Below are 27,032 nucleotides of genomic sequence, written 5' to 3'. Positions count from 1 at the left end.
AAAACAATTCAACTATAGACCATTACAGTCTTTATTATTTATATTTTCATTTGTCAGCTCTTCACCATTTCAGCTTTGCTGGGAAATACTGCACAATATAACATTTCAATCAGTTAAAAAAAAGGAAAATTAAATATTACAGTTAATTAATCGAACCAATGGATCGCCGTAATAATTTATTCATATATTAAAATAAAATTACTGATTTGAAGAAAAAAATATTTTTGATTTTCTAAATCAACATTTTAAACTAAAATGCTCACCTTTTCAATTAGAGACATGTAGTAAGGCTTGACCTCTTCCACATTAACCTGAACTTTACTTTTGCTGTACAAGTCATATTTGCTGCACCACACAATTTTAAAAAAAATTATAAAATGTTTCTTCTTTTTCTAAAAGAAAATTTAATTAATTAAAATAATTAATATTTGGGAATTTTAAATCTTACTTAAAAATATGAAGCCACTTAAGATTTTCCTTGTCTTCCTCATTCATTAGTTCCTTGTAAGCTCCAGACTTATGCAGGGCTGCCACATTAAATAAATCAAATTTAACATATAGCCACTTATACATTTAAAAATAAAGAAATAAGTTTTAAAAACAACTTTAAACATAGCGCGAATTATTATTTTATTCCCGCAAGAGTCTCAAGAGTAGTTTATTTTGTCATTACTCCTTACCATAAAATGAATGATATCTAATAATGAAAAGACCAGCTGATGGCAACGTTGTCCCATTCTCTTTTGCAACCTGTGCACGTTAATAACACTTGTTTTTAGTCAAGTACAATCTTAATAATAATGACCACAAAAGTGAAATTTTCCTCTTTTTTAAGAGTTATTCATATAAATTCAGATTAGTCAGATTTCACAAAATATTAAGAATCGAAAAAATATACCAAGTACATATAATCATCGTGACCCCATGACATCAACACCTTGTCTAGTCCACAACCCTCAGAGTAAACTCCAAATTTGCTGTTGTAAGCAGGATTATTATAGTCAGGATTTTCCTTAAAGTACTGGATCAACACCAAAATAGAAAAAAAATAGTACTAATTAACTAAATTTGAATGTGTTTTAATTTAGAGATTAAGGAATTTAATTGAGCTAGTAAAAAAGAGAACCTTGGAGTGAACAATTGAGTCATGGAAAGCACAGCCAACAGGGAACGTGTCACCAACAACAGCCCATTGAGGAAGCTCTCCAAAGCTAGGAAGAAGAAGCACTTTCCCCAAATCTTGCAACAAAAAAAATTTGTACCATAATCTTAATTAGTTTCATTTAATTTTGATACAATAATCAGGGCAGAACTAGGGAGGGTTGAGAGGGTTCATGTGAACCCTCAATTACACTATCTATACATGATTACAATTCAATTATTTTTTAGAATCCCAGGATAATTCGCAGCCGCTATAACCTTTGTCACGGCCTTTACAGAGTGAGCACTTTGTGCAAACGGGGTAAACCCCCACTATGTAATAGCGGTGATGTAAATCACACTAGGCAAACCTGATGCGACAACTCGACTCAGAAGACATTGAGGGGAGATCGATACCGGATCATTCGTGTGGATGATCACCCTCCAAACCAACTAAGCCATCCCGAAGGACTACAATTAAATTTTTACATATATATAGTAGATATTGAACCTTCTTTGACCTCTTAGTGCATTTACTTGTGTAATTTCGCAAGTGGAGTTTGAAGAGGGTGATGTGAACACAGTCTTACCTACTCTATTAGGGTAGACAGGTTGCTTCTGATACACCCTCGGCACGACTAACACTAACATTAATACAACAAAAAAGAGAATTGAAAAGTATGGTACCATGAATAAGGGCAGTCAAATGGAGCCAATCTTCATTAGGATAGTCTTTCCTAATGGCTTCAGCACTTTGCAACAAGTGTTGAATTTGAGGTTCATCCAAATCAGGGTCACTGTCATCAACCACATCATTCAATAGTTCACAGCATTGCCAGATGCTCATTTCTGCCTTGTCCAATTTTGCATATTCAACCCTCATCTTACTTACCTGCAATACATCATCAGGGTCAAATTTTAATTCAAATAGAACCAATAAAAAATTAAAAAAATCGAAAGTGATACACATTTGTTCTAAACCAAATAAAGTCACTTACATAATCATAGGTTTGATTTAAGTGATTGATCTTGTAAAAAAATTCTACCCCTTGTTGCCTTGCACTTTCAACAGTGTAGTCCCTGTTTTTAATATTACTAATAGGTCAATTTTTGTCACACAAACTACATGTAGAGAACAAGTTCTTTTTTTTCTTTTTCTCTCGAAAAAAGAGAAAAATGAGCTACTGGTTAGTTTATTCAAACACTTGATTGATTAAGAAAAAGACATTGAATTAATCTGAAGGAACTTTTTATTCCTTGTCACAGAAATCCATAGAAATTTAGGCATGTCCTGGGTCATAAATATTCTTTAACAGCATATCCAGTTTGATCTCACAAACAGATTTGAGTATAGTGACGTGTACGCAGACTGCAGACTTAGTAAACATCGTCATCAAATCAGACCCATATTTTCTCCTTTCACCTTTTTCCAATCTTCATATCACCAAAGTATTGTTAGATATAATTAATTACGTCATGATTACTTAGTACAAATCTGGAAGTAATATAACCTCTTTTGTGGTTTAAACAGAGTATCGTCCTCAATTTCAGCGCGAAAATGATCGTAATTAGAGATTAGGACAATATTACAGAAGATGAAAGTAAAATAGAGACCTAAAATTATGGCCAAATGCATTGGTTTGAGGAACTGCAAATCCATCACCCAATACCAATTCCTTTTGATTCTGAGCATGATGAATATTCGTTTCATCAGCCTGGATCTCTGATAAACACGCATTGTTTCAGAAATAAATACCCAATTTTGAAGAACAAACAAGTAATATAAATAAAAGAAAGCTAAGAATGATTTTATTTTTTTTACCAACAGGAAGCTGCTCAATGAGTATAGTCATGGTTAATGAAAAAACAGAGCCAAAATCAAAACTTCGTAGTATTAGATAGAGAGAAAAGTAGGCGGTGTGGCTTATTTTAGGTTAAAAAAAAGAAGAGAGTATTTATAACAGCCGGAAAGTCCTTCCCTGCGATTTCGGAGGTTTTGAGTCCTTCCCTGAAAATCTCAAAGTTTGTATTGTTTATTTGTTTTTATTTGATATAAAAATATATTGTAATTGATTATACATAGCAGCCAAGTGTTTCCATTACGTTACGAACATAACAAACATATGCTAAGCTGTATCCCAGTACAATTCACCTTCTTCCTTCTTTCTCCCAAATACAGTATGAGAAGTCGGACCAACTTGCCTCATGCAACTAGCCTACCCATGAAAACCGCTAACCTCCTTATCATATATATATAACAATAATTTTATTAATTATCTCAAAATTCTTCTTTTTCGTAAAATAATTATTAGTTTCGTCCCTAAATTATTCACAGTCTTAAAAATACCCTTCTTTCTACTTGATTAACTCAATTTAAATACACTTTTAATCTTGCGATTTGAGTGAAATACACTCTTAAGTTCTCGTCAAGTTAAGGATTGTATTTTGATACAGTTAGTCAAGTAGATACTCGTTTTTAAGATTGTAATTAATAATTTATGTCAAGTTTAGGAGTGTTTTAGATTTTTCTTTTTAAAATTAATTATTTAGAAATAAATTATTCTAAAATTTATTTTATTTCTATAATATAAATGGTGCAATAAATAATCCAAAAAATATTTAATACCTCTAATTAAAACAGGATAAAATATTTTATGCCTTATACCAAATGACTCTTTCTAATGTAACTAACTCAATTCGTTGGCAGTATATTGGTGAGTATAGGGCCCAGCCTGACTCAGCTTTGAGTAGGAGGATATATTATATTATATCTTCTTCGTTACGTACTTCAAGGAATGGGTCCCATATATGAGGTGGATCCCAGTCAAGCCTTTAATTTGAGATATTTACCATTTCTTCACGCCAATTTTGTGGCCGTTAACTATTGGGCCGACAAAATAACTTGTAAAAACAAAGAAGCTCATTCGACCCATTTCTGATTGGTGAAATATTTACTGGCAATTTGTGGAGTTTATGATTACAAGAACTCATGAAATTATGAGAAGAGAATGATGGTAGAAATCGATCGAAGATATTAGAATAATATTGAATAAAATGTATTAATAATTTTCGGAAAGATATCTTAGAATAATGTTGGATAAGAGTATTATTAATGTTTTAATATTAATAAGCATCTTCTCAAATTTCTGATTTCAAAAAACATGTAAAACTACAAAGAAAAGAAAGATTATTTGCATTCATTTTGCATCTAATCAAATTAATTTAACTCTATTAAAGAGCACTACTTACAATTCGGTACTTCATTTTTAAAAGCTTTCCTATTATATATAGGGGTACATAAATGCAATACCATCCTTGATAATTGTTTTTTAATTATTACTCTTCTCAGATGGAATTATAATGGGGATTTTCTTTCTAATTAAGATATTTTCCGTAAGTGGAATTATTGTGATCAATCTAAACTAATCTGCCTCTTTATGGAGTAAAAACGTACATATGTTTAATCATAATGTAGATAAATTAGTTTCACGAGAAAATCATAATAAAAGTATGATAAAATATTGAAAGCACACAAATCACAATGTTGGTTCGCATTTAAAAAAACTAAACATCAGTCAAGATTTTATGTCGATTCGAAGCTATCTATGTTTATTCACATTAAAAGAAAACGATGACAATCTAAGACGATGATGCACTTATATATACACAAGCGTAGACACATGTTTGTCAAACTAATAAGCAGGTGTTGAATATAACCATTACACCGTTTAAGCAGCTATTAAACAAAGTTTATATAAATTTATCATAATTATGACTCATTTTCGATCAATTGATTATTTATGTAATATTAAGCTCTATGATTACCACATATTTGACGGTAACATAATTTTTTACAATAATCAAGTACCGTAATTTTACCATAATTTTTATATGAAGTGACTAATAAAACACATTTTAATTATTCAAAAGTTGAAAATATTTAGTCAAATATCATTATTCCCCACCAGCTCTACCCAAATTTCCGGGTGGGGTTTTTGGGTGGGTTTGGTCTTTTTAATTATTTGTTAGGGTAGCCAATAGTATAGTGACACATCATTAATGATTTTTTTAATTGAGGTTATGATTTAGTCCGTTAAAGAAGAGGAAAAATATAGCCAAAATGTTGATATCGAAAGCATTTTAGTCCCGAAAAGTAGAAGTAGTTGAAGAATATTTTAGGCCCTTTTTCCAAATATTATACAATATTATATCTGAGGAAAAACTACATAAGGTATCGATCTTGTATAAAATGTTTTATATTATGCAAAAGATATTTAAACACAAATATAAAAAAAATTATATTGCTTATAACGAAGTATAAACTGTGTGAAATAAATATTTTCTAATACGTAAACAGTAATTTTTCCAAATATCATATCAACTTACGGTGTAACATTTACGATTTCAAGTTAACATTCCAACTGTTGTAGATTCAAATCTCTCCCATTGATCACCATTTTAATTTCTTTTTCTATTTCAAGTGAAAGAGAATTACTATATTTATTAACTTTTTTTTTCTATTTTATTTTTACATTTAAAAGTCTCTAAAAGGCTAAAAAGAATGAGCAACTTTCACACAAACATAAAAATCATATTTGTATGTTATAGTTATAGTTTGCATAATTGTGCTCCATAACAAATTTTATGTTTGCTATGGAGCTTTTGATTTGTATAATTCGCTACAAACATCCAATTTTATACAAATTGTTCAGTTTTGTATAAATTCATTTATACATTGTAATTTGTATAATAAGATCTGTATTTGTATAATTATAAGTGTATAGGATGAAAATATATGTATTTGTATATACATTTTTCTCTCGCTTTATACAAACAAAAACGTATTTTATACATTTTATACCGAAATGTATAAAATTGCTAATTGTATATCGAATCAGATGGCAAAAAAATGAGATGTTTACTGCGAATTACAATTAAAATAAACTATAACTATAACATTTAATTTGAATTAATAATTTGTTATTTCATACAATTTTCCCAAAAAAGTCAGTAGCCGATTTGTTAGGAGCGGAAGAGTTGGACAAACAAATTAAAGAGCTTAAACCTGTAATTAATACGTAGACGTGCCGCAAGTATGATGTCATGTAGCAACGACTAGTTTGCCACGTACCCCTTTTTTCACACAAATGTACACAATACAATGCCACCACATGTAAACACACCTTTTTATACGATATTTTTTTTAAAAAAAATTAAGACAATTTGTATGATTGTTTAAATTCAAGTAGATTATATTAATTTAATATTTTAAAATTAAATTTTATATTCGAAAATTATATAACAACAGTATAAAATGTAATTTACTTTATATGAATTTTGAAAAATAGAGTAAAGATATCATTGAAAGAAAATATTGTGGTAACCATGTATGTTCTTTTACTCACTAGGTGTGTAAACACAAATTTCTCTTCCATTTCTCTTTTTCATTTAAGGAAAATAATTTCTTATTTAAAAAGTAGGGCTATACGTTTCTCGTGACACAATTAGAAACAGAGCTTGATTTTCATTAAGGGGTGTCAATGATTGTATGCAGTAAAAAAAAAAGTTACCAGAACAAGAATTTTCACGACCCCTTAACCACTAGATTAAACCAATATATATATATATATATATATATATATATATATATATATATATATATAAGATCAAAATTAAGACTTTATATATACAATGTAATTTTCAAGCGAAGAGTATAACTTCACACCCTTGGCCAAGAGGGTGGCTCCGCCCTGGACACAATTATATACACTCTCTCTATATTAGGACTATACGTTACATGTGCTATCTGACACGTACAAACTTCTTTCATGCTAAAACAATTTTTTTCTTAATAAAAATACAAGTGTTCCATGTACTCTCAAATAGTTTCAATTTCTATATATGTCAAGAATATTTTCTATGATGGAGTCAGAATTTTCATTTTAAAGGGTTCAAGATATGAATACGTAAACACACAAAAAGCTAAAAGGTTTAATACCTACTAGATATACATATAAAATAATTTTAATCCGTATATAAACAGTGCTATTTTCCTTTCCGTCTGATTGAATTCTCTCAAGCCTACTTAATTTCGCCTCTAGTTAGCGGTCCAGCAGTTAAGTTTGTATGTCAAATCGTAGCCCATTTACATAGTTGCTAGATTTTCAAATGTGGACTTGGGCCGTCTCCTGTTTGTTTAACTTTGTTGCAACTTGCAACTTTCCTTTAAAGACTTGATCATTGGATTTTACGTCTTTAAGTTTTTGATGTTCAAATAAGACACTTTATCATATATACCTGCGCATTGATCATGAAGTGTCCCATATCGATTCTTCAAGGGATGAGTGGTGTCTTAATTGCATGAGCGATCTTCCTTCATGAGTTAGTTTATGAGGTTGAGTTAGATCAAATCATCATTTGCCTATTCACCATTTGAGTTATTGTCTGAAGCATTCTCATACTAAATATCCTTGTAGTTTAAATTTCATGATGGTTGAACAAATAAAATTGGGGAACTCATCGTCTTTTTCTCAAATGTTGTACACTGGAATATATACAATTACTAAAACAACAATTAACTACAAACCCCAAGGAGATGACAAGTTTCAGTACAATTACTAAAACAACAATTATCTACGAACCCCAAGGAGATGACAAGTTTCAGACATTAGAAGGATAGAGATAGACCGATCACGATTCACCTCCTCTTCTTTCTAACTGAGTACTAGTCCTTTTAAACCAGTTGTTAACTAGGCCTGGATTGTCCCAAATCAACCTTTGTGAAAATCTTCTAGCCTAATATTTCAGCCCAATAGTTGCTTGTATGACATCCAGGTATTGACATTCGGCTTGGACTGATTCAGAACATTTTCTATCAAGATGAGATTGCCTGCTAGTAAACTCTCTATGTCTCAACCTTCAAATTTCTTTTGTTTTTTGTTGGTTCAATCAGGGGTATTAAAGCATACCAAATAAATCGGACTTTTCAAACTGCAGAGCATTGTACAGAGCAGAAGCATACTAGTATGCACTCAAATTAAGGAAAATAACATTACAAAGTACAACATCATAAGAAACATATGATATAGTCATATAATGTTTAACTTGCAACAAAATTACAAAAATAAAGAGAGAGCAACTCAACCTAAGTAATAATTATTATAAGGAACAGAAAAGAGACTTAACTTGCAAATGAACAAGTTACAAGTGATCTCCCCTTGCTGGAGAGTCGAGTCAATCACAAGGACACCATTTTTTCCACAACTTTGTTAATCAAGTATTGCTGAGCTGGAGATGACCTGTCAACATCTGCAAGGAGAAGGAAGGAACTCATTATGATTCGTAAAGCAGATCACTGATGTCCAAAGGACAATATCACAAACGTAAGTTGGTTGGAGACTTCCTTGACTACGTTCTTTATATGCTTAAATTGTTCAATATATCACAAGGCAATTTGAAAGAATAAATAACGTAAAGATAGAAAACAATAATTTTTGAAACGATCTTACGGATGATTATAGATGAGGACACTAAGACATTCATTCCCCATGCTCTCCTGTTCTTCTTTAATGTCTTTGCCGGATTTAGCAGCAGATATACTGCAATCATGCAACTCTATTGACTCCAAGGTACATATTTCCCCAAAGTCTTGAGGGATTTCCTCCAGGTTCATGCATCTTTTCAGAAATAGGCGTTGCAACTTTGGGAAGTTTACACTACTAGCTTCCCAGTGCTTCAGACCTGCCCAACTGATTAGAAGGAACTTAAGTTGATTGAAAATCTCTTCATCATTTAATTTCCATACATCACCAAGAAATCCGTTGTCTTTAATTTTAAGCACCTCCAGGTTTGGCAACTTTACTATGTTTGCCATGTCTTCCCATGGTAAACTAGTAAAACGTAAAGTCAACCTCTTCAGTGATGTAGGCAAAGCATACATACTTGGGATTCGGGAAGGTTTTATCCCATCATCCCTGTACTTCAAGATTTCAAGTTCTTTTAAACAGGAAAGGCTATTTAGGCGCTCTCTCTTCATTTCCATCAGATAATTTCCAACAATTTGCAGCTTTTTAAGATTGGGAATAGCAGAAAATAATTCAGAAGTGCAGCTAGTCAAAGCTAGACAGGAGAGTTCCTGTAGATTTTGTAGCTTGTTTGATGGAATAGGAAAAGAAAAGAAGTCACCGATATGAAGATGCCTCAAGTTTCTCATTTGCCAAATTTCCACAGGTATGGTTGGAGGTAATAAACCTGCAACTTGGTAACCAAGAATGAATGTCTGCAGATTATAAAGCTCTGACACTGACCAGTGAATATGATCATAACAATTGAATTGAAGGTATCTGAGTTGTACTAATTTTGTTATCTCAAGTGGGAATCTTTGAAATGTAACTTTTAGGATTGCCAACACTCTTAGCAATTTGAAGGACACCAAAAGAGGAACTTGTTTAGAAAGTTTTTTAAATCCTTCAAAGAAGTGCAATGTTCTGATGATATTAGACAACTTCCAAAAAGCAGCCTGATCACGTGAATGGAAACTGTAGCGACGAGGATGTCTAAGCTTCTCTTCTGAAGGCTTAGTAACCTGTAGGAACTTCTCTTTCTTAGCTTCTTTTAAAATCAAGTCACCAATCAGATCATGGACACCACATGTTTTTGCCTCGCCACTAAAACTCCTGTTTCTAACCATAACCAGATTCCTGCTAACAAGATCCTCAAAATAATCTCTTCCCTCTAATTCATCTGATAGAAAACCCTCAGAAATCCATAAGTTGATTAGTCTAACAATGTTAACATTACTGTCTTCTGGAAAGACTCCCATGTAAAGGAAACATGGTTTAAGATGATCAGGTAAGTAATTGTAACTCAGAGCAAGAATTCCTAGACATATATCTGATTCATTAGTAACAACATTACTTACGCTTATGGCAAAATGTTCCCAACTTACTCGTGTTCTAGAAATTTTTGAGAGATGTCCCGCAACCACTAGAAGAGCTAAAGGTAGTCCTTGGCATCTTTGTGCTATTTCCACTCCAATATACTGTAATTCAGGAGGACATGCCTGTTCTACCCCAAACACTTTTTCACGAAGTAACTTCCAACTATTATCTGAATTTAAGAGGTTCATTTCATGAGGATTGCTATCAGGATCTGCATGATTAGCAACCTCTTCTTGCCTACTAGTCAAAATAATTCGGCTCCCATTGTTATCATCTGGAAAAATTCTTGTCAAAAGATCCCAGACCTCACTACTCCAAATATCATCCATTACAACAAGATACCTCCTACCCTTTAACTTTTTGTATATCGAATCCATCAACCGATCATTAGACACCTCTTGGGTCTCATCTGAAGTATGACGAAGATTGTCCAACAACATACTTTTAATCCGATATTCAATAGATATTGTATCCCTCAACTCATCATTGGATTTTTCATCGGTTGTCACCTCTGAAATACAACGAAGAATTTCCATCAGCATACCTCTAATCCAATATTCTTGAGATACGGTCACCCAAATATGGATGTCAAAGCGATGTCTAGTTTCAAAATCATCAAATGCCTTCCTAGCAAGAGTGGTTTTTCCTATTCCCCCCATTCCTAAAATGGGGATAATCTCTCGAGTTAACGTATGCCCCTTTAGTCTTCTGATTATTCTCACGAGGTCATCTTGAAGACCCACGACAATATTTTCTGGATTCAGTTTTGCAACATTTCTAGATGAATGACCAGGCAACAAATCCTCATTTGTAGAATCATCATAACCTTGAACTTGATTTGCACCAAAACTACTTCCCATCACATTCCTCTTCACAGCATCAATCTTTTTTACAAATGGTAGCAATGTTTTGCGTATTGCCTTTCTTTCCCTTGGTGCATCAATCTTTCCTACAAGTGTTCTCAAGAAAGTCTTGGATAATCCCTCTTTTTTCATTATCCCATCCATGATCTTTAGTTCAATCACGTCTTCTGCTTTTTCGACTTCCATTCTAATCTCTCTCTCCAACTCTTCAACCTTTCTACAATATTTTTGCCTTCTCTTGCTAGTGCTCTCAAGAAAGGCTTGGAAATATTCAAGACTATCAAGGACAGAATCCACCATTCTTCTTGTTTCATCACTTATCAAATGTGGTTTTCGCTGCACCAGTTCCTCCAAAGATCGTACCAGAGAAATCACAGCAGCATTAGCCATCAATATATATAATTTGTTTCCTAGATTAAAAAAACAACATCAATTTAGAGAAGCATTATCTTAGTTTAAATACAATATTTGTTCTGATTATTAAATCTAATCCATGGTTTGGTAACAACATTTGTGAAACAGGGTGACCTTAAAAAAAATTCTAATTTTGTCTTTACACTTATTACTTGATAATCATATTTTATCCTTTACCCATACCCTTACTTCAAATCTTGTTGTGTGATATTGTGTAGTAATAAAAAACGATACAATCTTTCCAAACATTGTATTCACTAATTAAACAACTGAATACTTGTACATATTAATTCAAACAAAACTTTCAAAAGTTCAAACCTGGAAAAAAAGAAAGGTACTGCTGATGTATTTGGTCTTCTTCTGGTGCAATAAAGAAGTTCACCTAGTACTAAAACAGATCAAATGGTGCAAAATTATATTATATAGTTCACTCTCCTCTCTTTATTCCCAAATAGGATTTTCTCCTCTTCAAGTCTCTCCAACAAACAGTAACTAATAACTTGGGTCAGAAATTATTAAACAAATCTGGACCATTTGTTTGTTAAAGTGACACACGTAAGAATGCCACTAGACAATTTGGGGAAATGAGCCAATAATTGATCGTATGTCTTTTTCCCTGTTCAGCTTTTCTTTTACTCGGAAAAAAGTTAAAAAGAATTTATATTCATGAGCAATATACATCCTACTACAATTTTCAAATATCATTTTTCATTTGTGAAAACAATTTTATTTATTTTTTTTCAAATTTTACCAAGAAATTTGACCAAACGCCCACACACAAAAAGAACAAAGTTCATAAAATTTTATTTCTTTTTGAACTAAATTTATTCATGTAACTGCAATTACGTAGTCAAAAGAGTATTGATTTTCTCAAAGACAAACAAAAAGATAGAAGACTTATTAGTTATCCTTTGAGCAAAACGAAATGTTTTGTGAGTCTCTTCTTTTGATGTCTATCCCTGAAAAAAAATATTGCATGCTAATATTTGGGAGGCAAATATAAATTAGTCAAATCTTGATGAAAGTTAATATCTTGAATGTCATCCAATTTACGAGTCATTTTTATCCGATAGTAAAGTTACTCAATTTTATTTCTATAAGGTCATTTTTTTTTAGAATAATAAAGTCACCCTATTATTGTCTTTGACTAAGAAAATGCAAGACACATGTTTGACATGCATGTCATATCATATCAAACCTCCATTTTTTGATGGGAAAAGGGTTAAAAATGCCCTTAACGTATTGAAAATAGGTCAAAAATGCCCTCCTTCCACCTATTGAATAAAAAATGGCCTTAATGTTATTTTTAAGGTTAAAAATGCCCTTCTTTAACAGAATTATAACATGACATAAATAAAATTTTAAATTAAACACATGGCGTTAAAGTATTGGTCCACATGAATTTTTGACCCAACCCAATGGAACTGACCTACCCTTTTTAATATAACCCAGCTGATTTTCTGGTGTTTTTTGTTCGAATCTACTTAATCTATTGAACGGATTTCACCACGGTTGCTTGGTTTGAGTGTCAGAGACTGAAATCTATTGGGAACATTGTTGTTGTGGTTTGGGTTTAATCCTGGATCGTTCCATAAAATTCTTGTTGCGTTGCGTACCCACATATGGTTGATCAAGGAAACTGGACCTTCGTGGGACAGTCGGACAGACCGTGGTCACGAATACCCTGGGTGGTTCCACTGCGGGGATTGTTACCATGTTCAGGCGAAGGTTACTGGTGGGATGCAATGGAGTTTTTGGTGGAAGTGAGCACTGGTTCCTCAATAATAGGAAACAGGAAGATGGAAGTCCAATCCAGTCATCAGTCGGATTCTTTGAGTTGGGTCAAAAATTTACGTGGATCAATACTTTAATGCCATGTATTTAATTTAAAAATTCATTTATGCCATGTCAAAATTTTGTTAAAGAAGGGCATTTTTAACCTTAAAAATAACCTTAAGGGCATTTTTGATCCAATAGGTGGAAGGAGGGCATTTTTGACCCATTTGCAATACGTTGAGGGCATTTTTAATCCTTTTTCCTTTTTGATAGAGGAATACACTTCATCATGACCCTACCCAATAAAGTAAGGATCCTTTAACTTATTCAACCTGGATTGTAAGCATCGTTTGGTGTGATGAATAAAAAAATAACTTAAAACTTTAGTCCACTTTTAATTGGTAATCGCCTCCATTTTTTGATAGAGGAATACACTTCATCATGACCCTACCCAATAAAATAAGGATCCTTTAACTTATTCAACCCGGATGTAAGCACCGTTTGGTGTGATGAATAAAAAAAATAACTTAAACTTTAGTCCACTTTTAATTGGTAATCGCCTCCATTTTTTGATAGAGGAATACACTTCATCATGACCCTACCCAATAAAGTAAGGATCCTTTAACTTATTCAACCCGGATGTAAGCACCGTTTGGTGTGATGAATAAAAAAAATAACTTAAACTTTAGTCCACTTTTAATTGGTAATCGCCTCCATTTTTTGATAGAGGAATACACTTCATCATGACCCTACCCAATAAAGTAAGGATCCTTTAACTTATTCAACCCGGATGTAAGCACTGTTTGGTGTGATGAATAAAAAAAATAACTTAAACTTTAGTCCACTTTTAATTGGTAATCGAAAGTGGAGTTCGGAGCCTAAAAGATAAAAAATTAACCAAAAATTTCAAAAAAGCAACAAAATAAGTTTAAAATCAAAATGATAGCATTTATACGCCAAGGGAGACGGCGTCTAAATCAAGGTTGCAATTGCAAGGCACAGCTCCCTATGCTCCTTACAAGGCGCAAAGAGACAGTGACTTACAAGTTGTAGACTGTCTATGCCTTGTAAGACGCATAGGGCCCCGCACCTTTCTCAAATATTCAAAAAATAAAATAAAATTTGACCTCTAAATTTTTCCATGCAAATTTTCTGTTTCCACCAATTATAATAAAAAGTAAAAAATTATGATCAGTTTATTTCCCGGATCACCATAAACACATTTACGTTCTAACAATTAGATCGAATTCATTAGTTTGAGGAACTACAAATAGGGAGCTGTGCCTTGTAAGGCGCATAGGGAGCTGCAACTTGCAATTACAATCTTGATTTAGACATTGTCACCCCTATCGTTTAAATGTTACTTTTTTCATTTCAAACTTATTTTTGTTGTCTTTTCTAAATTTTTGATCAATTTTTTTACTCTTTTAGCTTCGAACTCTCGACTTTTAAATTGATAGTCATTAAAAAGAGGTTTTAAGGTCCATACAAGATGTTAAAAAATAATTATGGGTTAAATTTTTATTATTATTGTTGAAGGAAAATCTAAACCAACCCACTAATGAGAAGGATATTTATGAAATTATTAGTGGGAATTGAAACCTCAACACGGGATAAAGTATAAGTTGATATATTATGAGCTTATTTTTTACTTACTAAATGTGAAACCTGATTTTGATATTGTTATTTCATTTGTATCTGGATTTTTTTCTTCTTCATGTGTATCCATTTTGTGACAACTTTATATCAATCGCATTTGAAATTAGTTTTAATTTGATTCATGCACTGACTTAACATTTGAACTAAATTAATTGATTTTTTTAATTATTGTGGTTTCGTAATGGCTGCCCAATCACAACAATATCAAAGATTGGCTATATTCATGGGATTACATGTAAGAATCTGATTTTAAAATAAAAATAGAAGTTCTAACAATAATTCTAAACATGGTCTTAGTATTTTAGGAAAATCAATCAAATTAATGTCTCATAAAATAAAGATACGTATTAAATTACACAATAGTTTCCTTAATTGATAATAATAAGTTATTTAAGGCTTTGAAATATTCAGAAATTTGATTGAGCAGTCCAGTCTTTTTGGTACGTATCTCCAAAATTTGATTGAGAAATTCTCATTATATTTTAGGGTTTAGTAGCTGGAAAACGCCATTTACGGCAATCCGTTATATTGTTGCTCGAATCCCAGCTCCGATAACTGTGTTTTGGTGAGGGCTTGCGTCCAATTTATTGTTTTTTTTTTTTGGAGTTTCAAACTAAAAATTAGTGTACGATTTTACCAAAATTGTCCCCTGTATTATTAGTTGATGCAAAGATTACAGCATATTTATTTTATCCGTGTATTATGAAATTGCTGCTGCTTCTTTTACTGGTTGAATGCTGATTTAAAGACTCCTCTGATTTATTTTTCTGAAATGACGATTGCTCTTGTTGTTGATTGTGATTCATTTTGCGATTCTGAAATGCCTTTATTCTTTTGCTTGAATGCTCATGAGTCATGATGAAGGTGGTTTAGTAGGACGTAATCGTAGCAGATCAGTATCCTTACTTTGAGTAACGTTTTAGCTGTAATTGCTAATCCATCAAGTTGTATGATGTTTCGAAATTGACATAATACATAAACTTGCCCTTTAACTTGCCGTTGACATCATTTTTTTGTGAAGTGATACAATTTTCTGAAATAGCGCAGTCCCTAGTACGAATTTGATCCTCTTACTTTGACATCAGAATAAAATCAACTAAATGTGTAGTTTAATGTATGTTTTTGCCTAATTAATTTTCAGGAAAGATGGCCACTCGAGGAAAAAGTAGAGTAATGGATCAAATCTCTCAACTCCCTGACCCTATTTTGCTGCACATACTATTCTTCCTACCTGCGAAAGATGCAGCTCAAACTAGTGTGCTCTCCAAGACATGGCTGAAAGTCTGGAATTCGCTTCCTCTATTTACATTTGATTTCTGTCAAAACCTTTCCTTATGGAAACTCCTGTCTACACAAAAAGAGGAATCGGAACAAGCTGATGTAAGAGATGCTTTTCTAAATATTATAGATGGGTCATTGGTAAATCTCCGTGTCCAAAAAGCAATAATAGAGAAATTCAGGCTTTTTCTTAAACTGTCATATCTAAGAAATGTGTCTTGCATCGATGAATGGATAAGATTGGCTACCAATAACTGCATCAAAGAGTTAGATGTTCATATTAAGCGCCAGTATGGAGAAGACTGGTACAGTTTGCCAGGTACAACATTTACAGCTAAATCACTGATTGTTCTGAGATTGGGAGGTTTTAAGCTAGACTTCCCTCTAATTGTTGATCATATGAAGCTTACTAAATTGAGAGAGCTATCTCTAACTGATGTTCTGTTGGAAGAACAGACGATCTTGGAAATTTGTTCTGCTTGTCCAGCGGTAGAAGATCTACGGCTCATCAGGTGTGAAGGAGTAAAAGATCTGTTGATATCTGATCTCCCCAGACTTATAAAGCTTACAATACATCAAGCAAATGAAATAACTTGGGAATATAGAAGTATCCGGATTCAAGCTGTTAATCTTCAAAGTCTAGAATACAGAGGATGTAACAGCGAGTTAAAGTTTGACGTGACTACTTTCAAGCTTCTGAAAGAATTGAGCATAACATTTGAGCTGATTACAGATTTGGTGGTAGAAAATCTTGTTTCTGAACTGCCCCTTCTTGAGAAATTAGAATTGAACTTTTGTTTCAAGTTGGTGACGCTTAAATTTTCGAGTTGTATGCTTAGACAGTTAACATTCCGTTCTGGCAAGAGTCTAAAGGAAATTGTGATCGACGCACCAAACCTGATCCGTTTTGAATATGGTGCTCGTAAATTGCCTGACATATTCTCTATGACAACATCTTCTCTGCAGGAATGTTATCTCAAATTAATGCCCAGTGATCATCTAAGCACGAGTTGGTTTCAAAAATTGAAGGGATATCTATCTAGATTCAAACAACTAAATTTACTTGTTCTGTCTATAGATTCAACGACTGTAAGTCTGAATTCCACTTTCACTTTATTTTGTTAATGTTTAGTTTTTGTGACATTTGATTATCTCTTTTGTCGTTGATGATCAAGAATACATTCATCGTGGAAGAACTGAATGGAACGTTGTCCTGCGCACTATCTGTTGTCAAGCATGTGAAGATAAAGAAAGTTATGGAGTCTCTAAATTTTGAAACTCTGTTAGATGGTCTGCTTTGGACTTGTCATCCAGAGACTCTGTCAATTGATAGAACCTGGGAGCACAATGAGGATTTTGTACAGGTGAATTTGATTTTCCTGTCTTTGCTTGTATATAGGATTTTTGTTTCTTATCTAATACAAAGCATATCAGTGTTGTGATTCTTGTGCTGCTTTTGGTATAGTTTTTGAGGGAGAAACTAATGCAAAGAGAGATTGCTACTGTCTGTTGTGACTCGAGACGTATCAAATGCTGGAGGCACTACCTTAAAGAAATTGAAGTTGAGAGCTCTACTAGACAGTATGGGAATCCTTCTTCATCATCTCGAGTCTCAACCGTTTGTTTCAAACTCACATGGTAGAATAAGCGCACTGGTCTAGGACTGAAAATTCATTTCGTCTGTCTTGATTTGCTTATATTCACATGGATTTGTTTCGTCATTACTGCAGTCTCAAAGTTGGATATATTATGGTGTAGTGATAACCTTTATTTATTCTTTCTTTTTTTCCTTTTAATTTTTAACCAGATTAATTCTCCCATGATTAAAAAGGACAAACTGGAGAAACAGTAACTCGTTATGTCTTGTGTTTTGGTCTGTACTTGTTATTAACCTTATTTGAAGGAATTTATTGCTCTAATGATTGTATACGTTTGAGAAGTACTCTCGTCGAGGGGGCATTTGTGCGAATGTGTCAACAAAAATTAAAGACCACTCAAAAGAGGGGCGTTTGGGCGAATGACCCAACCAAAAATTGGTTGGTGTCGTACTGTTTTGGGCTTGAGGCCTCAAAAGAGGGATACCCATAGTTAAGAAATACTCAAAGCATGCAGCTGTAGTGGTCTATGCCATGCACGTGAACAGTAATTTAAAGTATAATTCTTCATAGTTTATAAATATATAATTCTATATATTTAGCAGTCTGATTACAAGAACTTGTAATTTTTAACATAGAAGTATAATTCTCCTTATCAAGGAGTATAAGATTAATAATTTTGGCCTATAATGACCTTCAAGTATATATATGATTCATACTAATTGGTCTACAGTGACCTTCAAGTATATACACGATTCATACTAATTGGTGTTGTTATATATATCTTAATTTTTTGTATTAATCTGCTGGCATGTAAAGACCTTCAACGTCGATGACCATAGGCGGGTAATCTTCAGGATCAAGGCTTTCTTCATTCATCCGCACCACGTAGCTGCCAGTGCGAAGTGCAAAGGAATCTATACGGTTCCACCTCTCATCAAACCATGCGCGAACGGTCCAGTTAAATCCGAAATCCACAAAATTATAGTCGAGAGCAAGTCCCATCACCTCTAGCAACATTACAGGCATGGGCACTTGCTCTCGAACTATCGGCGTTCCCATTGTTTGCAGAATTCGGACAGTACCAATGTTTCCACAACCGTCGCACTAGATATAATTCAAGAAGAATGTGTGACATAAATTAACGGAAATAATGAAAAATTAAAAAGGTTACACAACTCACTGATACGATAGCATTAAAATGATTGTTGCCCCGTCGTATGGTTAAGGAAACTCGTATGTGTATAGGCGCACTCGTCCAACGGCATTCGTGACACTTCAACTAGGTAATTTGATCAAATTCATTACAAAAATGCTTAGAAATATTATCAAAAGAGTACCACATCAAATACGACGATAAATTTAATCGAGCATGCATGAATACCATTTTGTGGTAGTTAGGGAAAGTTAGTAATTAACTTGAAGAGTAAGGCTTAATATAATACCTTAATCATGTAGGTTAAATATCGACTGTTCCATCCTGATGCAGGTTGAAGATGGCTAACTCTACGAAGAGTAGCTACAGTTAAAGCCAGAATCACTCTCATATTTGCAATAATTTATGTCAAGTGTATGTTTGCTTAAGCTAGGGGTACATATATATAGGCACATAATTTCTTACTATCAATTTTTTTTCAAACAAGCAAAAATCTCATGCATGCATGTGTCTTCATCAAGATTGCGTATGAGATGAAAATGACATACTCCATAAGACTACCTTCATCCTTTTTTTTGTTCAAATGATTTATCATAAACCTTAACAGTAATCAATTCTAGTTTACATCGGTAAAATTAGAATTTTGAGTTTATGAATTAAAAAAATTATACGATCTAGTAGCAAAATGGTACCCCTCTCTCGCTATAATATATACCATACTCTTTTATTCTTTGTAATATCGGCTTCTTGCGATAATGATAAATGAAACATTTCCACAGTATGTCTAATTAGGAGTTAATGAAAAGTGTGAAGGTTTGCATATAATTACTGTGATCTTTAGAAAATGATTGATAATGACGTTGTTTATCTAGTCCTTGTTTGATGACCAATAAGTTCCTCACACGTGTCATATAGAAATATTCCTAGGTTTATATAGGGTAATTAGACACCATAAAGTCTTGGACGTACTTTGTAGTGATTGTGAAGTGGAGAAAATCTCGGTATAACTAATTTTCAAAGTTAAATTAGATTACATTAATTTGATATTTTAAATAAAAAATTTAGATTTTTAAAAACAATACAAAAAGTACAATAAATTGTAATTTTTTGTATAGTAATATGATGCAAAAATACATCGTATTTTTATAGTTTGACTCTAAAAAAAGAAACTATGATAATTATAAGTGAACGGAGGTAGTACTAATCAATTAGTATTGTGCGGTTTGTTTTCTTTTTCGAAATTAGAGCGTCATACTAAAATTTTCTCTTTTTTTTTTTTAAGGAAGAAACGGGCGGGTACCAGTTCTTCCTTAAGTTAGCCAAATCGGGTAAATAATTATGTTATTCCATGTGTCGATTCTCTCATCCGCTTGAGCCTTTGGTTAATTACTTTTTATGGAAATTATAATTCTCTCCGTCTCATATTAATTGTCTACCTTATTAAAAAATATTGTCCTAAATTAATTATCAATTTACAAAATTAAAATAGAATTAATTAATTTTTTCCTATTTTACTTTTACAATTATATCTTTTTTGAAATTCAAAAAAAAATAATTGAGGGATAAATTAGTAAATTGTCTTTCTTACTTGCGTATAATTTTGTAAGGAATGCGTAAAGAAAGTGACTAACAAATTTGGAAGGTTTGAGACTTTCTTGCCACTGAAGCAATCAATGTTAAGTGTCATTTTACATGGTGCCTTGACGTTGCTTGCAGAGACTAATTCATGTGTATGGACTTTCCTTAAATGGTCTTTTTTTGAGATTAGTGCTATACCAAATTTTTAATTTAATAAGTTCAAGTTTAAGTTTATGTTATATTGAAAGTGTAAAAAGAAATTAGACAATCGGATTATTGAAAATATAATTGTAGGTAGCTTTAAGGGTAAAACCCACTTTACTCACTAGTCATTACTAGGTTTATAAAAGAAATTTAAAAAAATTCTAGGTTATAATGATATGTGAGAATGATATAGAAATTATAAAATATTTTTTATATGAAATTGAATAGATAAAATAAAATTTCTCTTCTTTTAGGTTCGAGAAATAAAAATTTCAATACTAATAATACTAAATAAAATGGATCAAAATAATTTGAAGGTTTACAAAAAAAGACAAAAATCATGCAGGAAAGTGAGACTTTAAATAGCAAAAAGGAAAAGATGAAAGGAAAAAAGAGGTTGGAATTTAATTATTATACAATTCTATTGCTTAAACTTTTTAATTATTTAAAAGAGTACATGTTGAAAGTCATTTTAAACATTTTAAACATTTTAAAATATATAATAATTCGACTCATTTTTAGCTATTGATTTAATATTAAGGGGATTTATTCGAGTATATTAAGAGGATATTATTTTCCAAAATTAATATTTTACGAGGCTAAAATAGGCTTAACCCTATTTTGAGTCTATAAATTGATTGATTATTTAAAATAATGAAAGTTAATAATATAATATAACTGGTCAAGTAGTTACTAAAAATACAAAACGACCTAACTATTTCCCCCTTCAAATTAATTTATTACTAACCTTTGTTGCATTTTTAGTCTATGGCCGAGGTACCTATTCTCTCTCATACGTATATCAATCCTTCAATTTGTTGTTCCTATTTTTTTAATTAGTTTGTTTGAAAAAAAATGTCTATATCCTTTTTAACAATTCTTTAATTCTAATTTTTCACATGACAAATTTCAGAATTTAAGATTAAACGGTGTTTTGATACATATAAGTTATAACATATCTTTAATTCAAGACACAAAATTCAAAAATATTTTTTTACTTTCAAAAATTCCGTACCAAATCAAAATAAGACAAACAAATTAAACATAACAATTACTAAGGCAATTGTTTGAAGTAGTACTGGGTCTCATCCCAATTCTTTGATCTCATCTTGGACAATTTTTAAATTTTGAACTAACTTTGGGTAAGGTTACTACGTACCTAATTATATATATGAAGTGTATATGAGACAATTAATACGGTTATGTCTTCAAATAATATCATATGTAATTAAATTGTGTTGTGTGAAAGGTAATCAACATAAGGAAAGTTGGTTTTCAAGAATGGTTATAAAATTTCTTTAATCTATTCTTAATGAGCCACATATAAAAATTATATAAGCATAAAATCGACGATTAACCTTCTTGCAATGAAGTAAATTAACGACCTATCTTCTTGCAATGAAAAAGACATCATATCAAATCCCCAGACGCGTTTTTCTTTTCTATAAGACTTTTAGTAGAAAATTTTGCTATAAATATGGGTATAGGGATAACATAGTCTTGCTGGTTGAATATTTTTCGTTTTTGTTTGACTATCTCATGATCTTATCTTAAAGAGATTATAACAATGGTAACTTGCAAGGTTCAAACAGTTCGCTTATATTGATTTTTCTTTTAAATAAACTAGGGGATGTAAAAACACCTAAAAAGCTATTATAAAATATCTTATTTGGTATGCGGAAAATATTTTTCATCAAAAATATTGTTTCTTATTGAAGAAGGCATTACATAGTTAGTTACAATATAGTTAGGATCATTTTGTAAATAACAGAAGTTAGAGGACTGGCAAGTAAGGAGTTAGATTAGTTACAATAGTATTTCTCTCATTGTATAAATGTACAGAGCTTCCAAGTTTGTATTAATTAATTCAGTTCATGAAAAGTAAATACATCTGGGTTCTTTCTCTCTGCATCTGAGAACATTCTAGAGCAACAGGAAGTGTTCTTCAAGCTATCTTCCTCAAGATAGCTAACATGGTATCAGAGCCTATGCTCTAAACACGAATTGCTTAATCAATTCACTGAGTAGGATCAGGCGAAGCCATGGCAACCGTCAACAATGAGCTGCCAGAGAAGTTGAGCCACAATCATCCACTCTTTCTGCACAATATTGACAATTCAGGAGTTCTGCTCAGTTCAATTCAATTGATTGGAGCTGATAATTTCTCTGTATGGAGTCGAGCAATGAGAATTGCTATAATTGGTCGTAATAAACTTGGATTTATTGATGGTTCTTGCAAAAAGGACTCATATGGTCCAAATCTGGAGAATCTATGGGAACGTTGCAATGCAATGTCTTGTCATGGATCATGAATTGTGTTTCGAAGGAATTACTTGGAGGCATTGTCTACTCTACGAATGTTGCTGCTGTATGGAAGGTTCTGACAAAACGATATGACAAAATTGACGGATCTCGCAATTTTCAGATGCACAAAGAGATTGCTATTGTCTGTCAAGGTACTAGCTTAATCTCAGCCTATTTCTCTAAACTGCGTGAACTATGGGTAGAGTATGATAGTATAGCTCCTGTCCCTCGCTGTGATTGTGTCAATTCGAGAGAGTTTGTAGTGTTTATGAACAATCAAAAGTTGCTTCAATTTCTTATGGGGCTTAATGACTCTTATGAGCAAGCTAGGGGACATATTCTAATGATGGTACATTTGCCTTCCATAAACAAAACCTACTCACTGTTGATTGAAAGAGAGAGCCAGCGTATCATCTCTCAAACATCTAGTAGTTCTAGTTCGTCGGAGCTAAGTGCAATGTTTACAACTGGTAACAGTTCAGCCCCTATGACTAAGCCTAAGCCTTATACTAGCTCTAGCTATGATCCAAATGCCTTTTGTGACTATTGTAAATGAACTGGACATACTTAAGATGTGTGTTATAAACTACATGGATATCCTCCTAGTTATGAAAGGAAAATGAAAGGTCCTAATAACTCCTATGGGAGAGGAAGAAATCCTAATGAAAGAAGACCATATCCAAATACTCACAATGTGATTGGTGATGCTGATCTAGACTATGGCAGCAGTATGAATCAGAGATCACAGGATAATGGCAGAGGTTCTAGGCAAACTGAACATACTGATTACCACAAAGGTATGACTGTGTTACATCAACAATATAATCAAATATTAAACATGCTTGGTTAGTCTAATATACAGGGTGGTACTGAGGCAGCACCTCCTCCACACTCTGCCAACTTAGCTCAGGACAATTACTCTTCAGCAGGTAATGCAACTGCTCTAACAGCTAATTCTACACACACTGGTTGGATTGTAGACTCTGGTGCAACCAATCATATGACTCCTCACTTAGCTATGCTTGACCAGAAACTCCAAATTCCCATTGATAAACATAGGGGGTACAATTACCTAATGGTGATACTACCATCATCACACATACATGCTCATGTAATTTGACTTCCAAAGACATTATCAAAAATGTTCTTGTTGTCCCTGATTTTAAATACAATCTACTCTCAGTATCACAACTTACTAAATACTTACATTGTGCAGTGTGTTTCTTTCCTGATTTTGCTATCATTCAGGACCTCTACAGTGGGTAGGTGAAGGTGATTGGTAAAGAAAATGCTGGTCTCTATCTTCTTCCTGCTCCTAACTTCCACTCAGACAAACCAATCAAATCAGCTCGAGATGCTGATCATGTAACTGAAGCTCAAATTCTATTGTGGCATCAAAGGCTAGGTCACACTTCTTCCAGTGTGCTTTCCCATGCTCTTGATCTTCCTACCAGTCAGTGTTCCAAGGAGATTATTAATTGTCTTGTTTGCCCTCTAGCTAAACAACATAGATTACCTTTTTTCACATAGTACTTCTATGTCTTCATGTCCTTTTCATTTGCTTCATATAGATGTTTCGGGTCCCTTTAATACTCATACATATGATGGTAATAGATTTTTTGTTACCATTGTTGATGATTGTACTCGAATGATGTGGTTGTTTCTAATAAAAGTGAAAAGTGATGTTTGTGTTGTCTTGAATAACTTTTTCACCTTAGTTAGAACTCAGTTTAATGCTGTGATTAAAACCATTCAAACTGATAATGGCTCTGAATTTGTCAACACTGAATGTCAAAGATTATGTATAAGTCTAGAAATTGTTCTTCAGAGAACATGTATTCATACTCCTCAGCAAAATGGGATTACTGAAAGAAAGCACAAACATATCCTTAAAGTGGCTAGGGCAGTCAGATTTCAATGTCACATTCCACTACAGTTTTGGGGACATTGTATTCTTGCTGCTGCTTATATCATCAACAGGTTGCCAACACCTGTGCTCCATGACAGATCCCCTTATGAAGTTTTTCACAACATCAAACCTTCTCTTCATCATATGAGAGTTCTGGGATGCCTATGTTTTGCTAAGAATATGTATATTCATGACAAGTTTCAGCCTAGGAGTGTGACTGCCATTCATATGGGTTATAGTGCACATACTAAAGGATATATTCTCTACAACATCACAGACAGTGTGTTCTTTCTCAGCATGGATGTGTTGTTCAAAGAGTTTATTTTTCCATTTGCTGCACCTTCCACTACTGCCTGGCCTCTATTTCCTGCAGCTACTACATTATTGATGAATCCCATCCTGATATTGTTGATCCAGTTGTTCCATCAGCACTTCCTATAGTTGTACTTAAGTCTGTGCCTGTGGTTTCTGATGTGAGAAGGTCTCAGAGAACTACTAAAGCCCCTTTGTGGTTACAAGACTATGAAGCATTTGCTCAGCTCAGTTCGAGCAACAAACTATATTCCATTGATAAATATATTGGTTATAATCACTTGACCCCTCCTATCAGGCCTTTCTATCTTCCTTTGGTTCTGAGGCTGAACCTGCCACTTTTGAAGAAGCTTGTAAGGATCCTAGGTGGGTTGAAGCTATGCAGGCAAAAATTTCACCTTTGGAGGCACATCACACCTGGATGGTGGTCCATTTACCTCCTCACAAGAAAGCTATAGGATGCAAATGGATATTCAAAATCAAGTATCAAGCCTCTGGCCAGGTTGAAAGGTTCAAGGCTAGACTTGTCGCAAAGGGTTTTAATCAACATGAGGGCCTTGATTACAAGGAAAAATTCTCCCATGTTGTCAAAATGGTGACAATTAGGAGTGTGTTGGCCCTTGCAGCTGCTGAACATTAGCATATCCATCAGATGGATGTATCCAATGCCTTCCTTCAAGGTGACTTTCTTGATGAGGTGTATATGACCCTTCCTCAAGGCTTTCTACTTCGTAAGGGATTTACTGTGTAGGGGGAGAAACCAGTGTGTAGGCTCACTAAATCCATGTATGGACTAAAATAATCCCCTAGACAATGGAATGTGAAACTCACAGATGCACTTATTAGACTTGGCTTTGTTCAAAGTCATTTGGATTACTCATTGTTTATCAAAAGGGAATGCACCTATATGGTTACAGACAATGATCTCAGTCTCATTCAACATACCAAAAAAATATTACATGATACATTCAAAATGAAAGACCTGGGGATCTTAGATATTTCCTTGATATTGAGTTTGCTAGATCACAAAAAAGAATTGTAATGCATCAGAGAAAATACACTCTTGAAATCATATCTGAAGTTGGTCTTGGTGCTGCTAAACCAGCTTCAACTCCTTTTGATCCATATGTACAGTTAACTACCAAGGAGTATGATGAACAATATGGGATAAACAAGGAAGATAAACTACTTGAAAATCCATCAGTTTACAGGAGATTAGTTGGGAAACTGTTATATCTAAATATCACTCGACCTGACATTACATTTGCTACACAGACACTAAGTCAATTCCTACATCAACCTAAGCAGTCTCATCTTAATGCTGCTCTTAAAGTAGTCAAGTACATCAAAGGTGAAGCAGGCCTGGGTGTGTTGTTTTCCAGCAAGAACAACAACCAACTAAAAGTCTACTGTGATTCAGATTGGGGGGCATGCTTACACACAAGAAGATCAGTTACAGGATTTATGGTGAAGCTGGGCGAGTCTCTCATATCATGGAAATCCAAGAAACAAGAAACAATATCGTGAAGCTCAGCTGAAGTTGAGTACAGGAGTATGGCAAGTGCAGTAGCTAAAGTGGTCTGGATAGTGAAGTTGTTCAAGGAATTAGGAGTTGAAGTTCAAACTCCAGTTACCATCTATAGTGTTGTGAATGAGACAATTGTTGACTGGGATACCACTCAGGATGAGCACGTGGGACTGCCACGTAAGACTGCTAGAAAGGTCATTCCTCCTAAAAGACTTGGTGATTACGTGTGGAAAGGGGGAAGTTCACGTAAAAAGGGGTAAAATTGGCAAAGCAGTAGGCATAAAGCATCGTGAGTGGAGCAGTGTAGGGCAGAGTACTTTTTGTTATCACTGGACACTCTTTCTCTCTCAATTTCTTCTAAGTTCCTCACCTCCTTC

General features: G+C 33.3%; 4 protein-coding genes across 4 annotated transcripts; 2 read left to right on the top strand and 2 right to left on the bottom strand.

Moving 5' to 3' along the window:
* Positions 1 to 61: 61 nt before the first annotated feature.
* Positions 62 to 3,042, bottom strand: LOC125829948 (inositol oxygenase 1-like). The gene is made up of 10 exons (XM_049509174.1): positions 2,963 to 3,042; positions 2,755 to 2,863; positions 2,139 to 2,220; positions 1,828 to 2,032; positions 1,127 to 1,239; positions 899 to 1,021; positions 681 to 750; positions 449 to 527; positions 264 to 345; positions 62 to 88 (listed from the first exon to the last, which is right to left on the bottom strand). The coding sequence occupies exons 1-10, from the start codon at positions 2,991 to 2,993 to the stop codon at positions 62 to 64; spliced, it is 921 nt and encodes a 306-aa protein (XP_049365131.1). The 5' UTR covers positions 2,994 to 3,042.
* A 5,378-nt stretch (positions 3,043 to 8,420) lies between these two features.
* Positions 8,421 to 11,335, bottom strand: LOC125830053 (putative late blight resistance protein homolog R1A-3). Its single transcript, XM_049509275.1, has 3 exons — positions 10,589 to 11,335; positions 8,649 to 10,558; positions 8,421 to 8,448 (listed from the first exon to the last, which is right to left on the bottom strand). Exons 1-3 carry the CDS (start codon positions 11,330 to 11,332, stop codon positions 8,442 to 8,444), a joined length of 2,661 nt encoding a protein of 886 aa, XP_049365232.1. The 5' UTR covers positions 11,333 to 11,335; the 3' UTR covers positions 8,421 to 8,441.
* A 4,602-nt stretch (positions 11,336 to 15,937) lies between these two features.
* LOC125831614 (putative F-box/LRR-repeat protein At4g15060) lies at positions 15,938 to 17,711 on the top strand. Its single transcript, XM_049510785.1, has 3 exons — positions 15,938 to 17,158; positions 17,245 to 17,433; positions 17,535 to 17,711. The coding sequence occupies exons 1-3, from the start codon at positions 15,938 to 15,940 to the stop codon at positions 17,709 to 17,711; spliced, it is 1,587 nt and encodes a 528-aa protein (XP_049366742.1).
* An 8,457-nt stretch (positions 17,712 to 26,168) lies between these two features.
* Positions 26,169 to 26,654, top strand: LOC125831604 (uncharacterized mitochondrial protein AtMg00810-like). The gene has a single exon (XM_049510775.1). It carries the CDS (start codon positions 26,169 to 26,171, stop codon positions 26,652 to 26,654), a length of 486 nt encoding a protein of 161 aa, XP_049366732.1.
* Positions 26,655 to 27,032: the final 378 nt, after the last annotated feature.

The sequence above is a fragment of the Solanum verrucosum genome, unplaced genomic scaffold (assembly GCF_900185275.1).
Source record: "Solanum verrucosum unplaced genomic scaffold, falcon-dt-bn FXZP01000102.1, whole genome shotgun sequence".
Taxonomy (NCBI): domain Eukaryota; kingdom Viridiplantae; phylum Streptophyta; class Magnoliopsida; order Solanales; family Solanaceae; genus Solanum; species Solanum verrucosum.
This window is presented reverse-complemented; position numbering and strand designations above follow the sequence as displayed.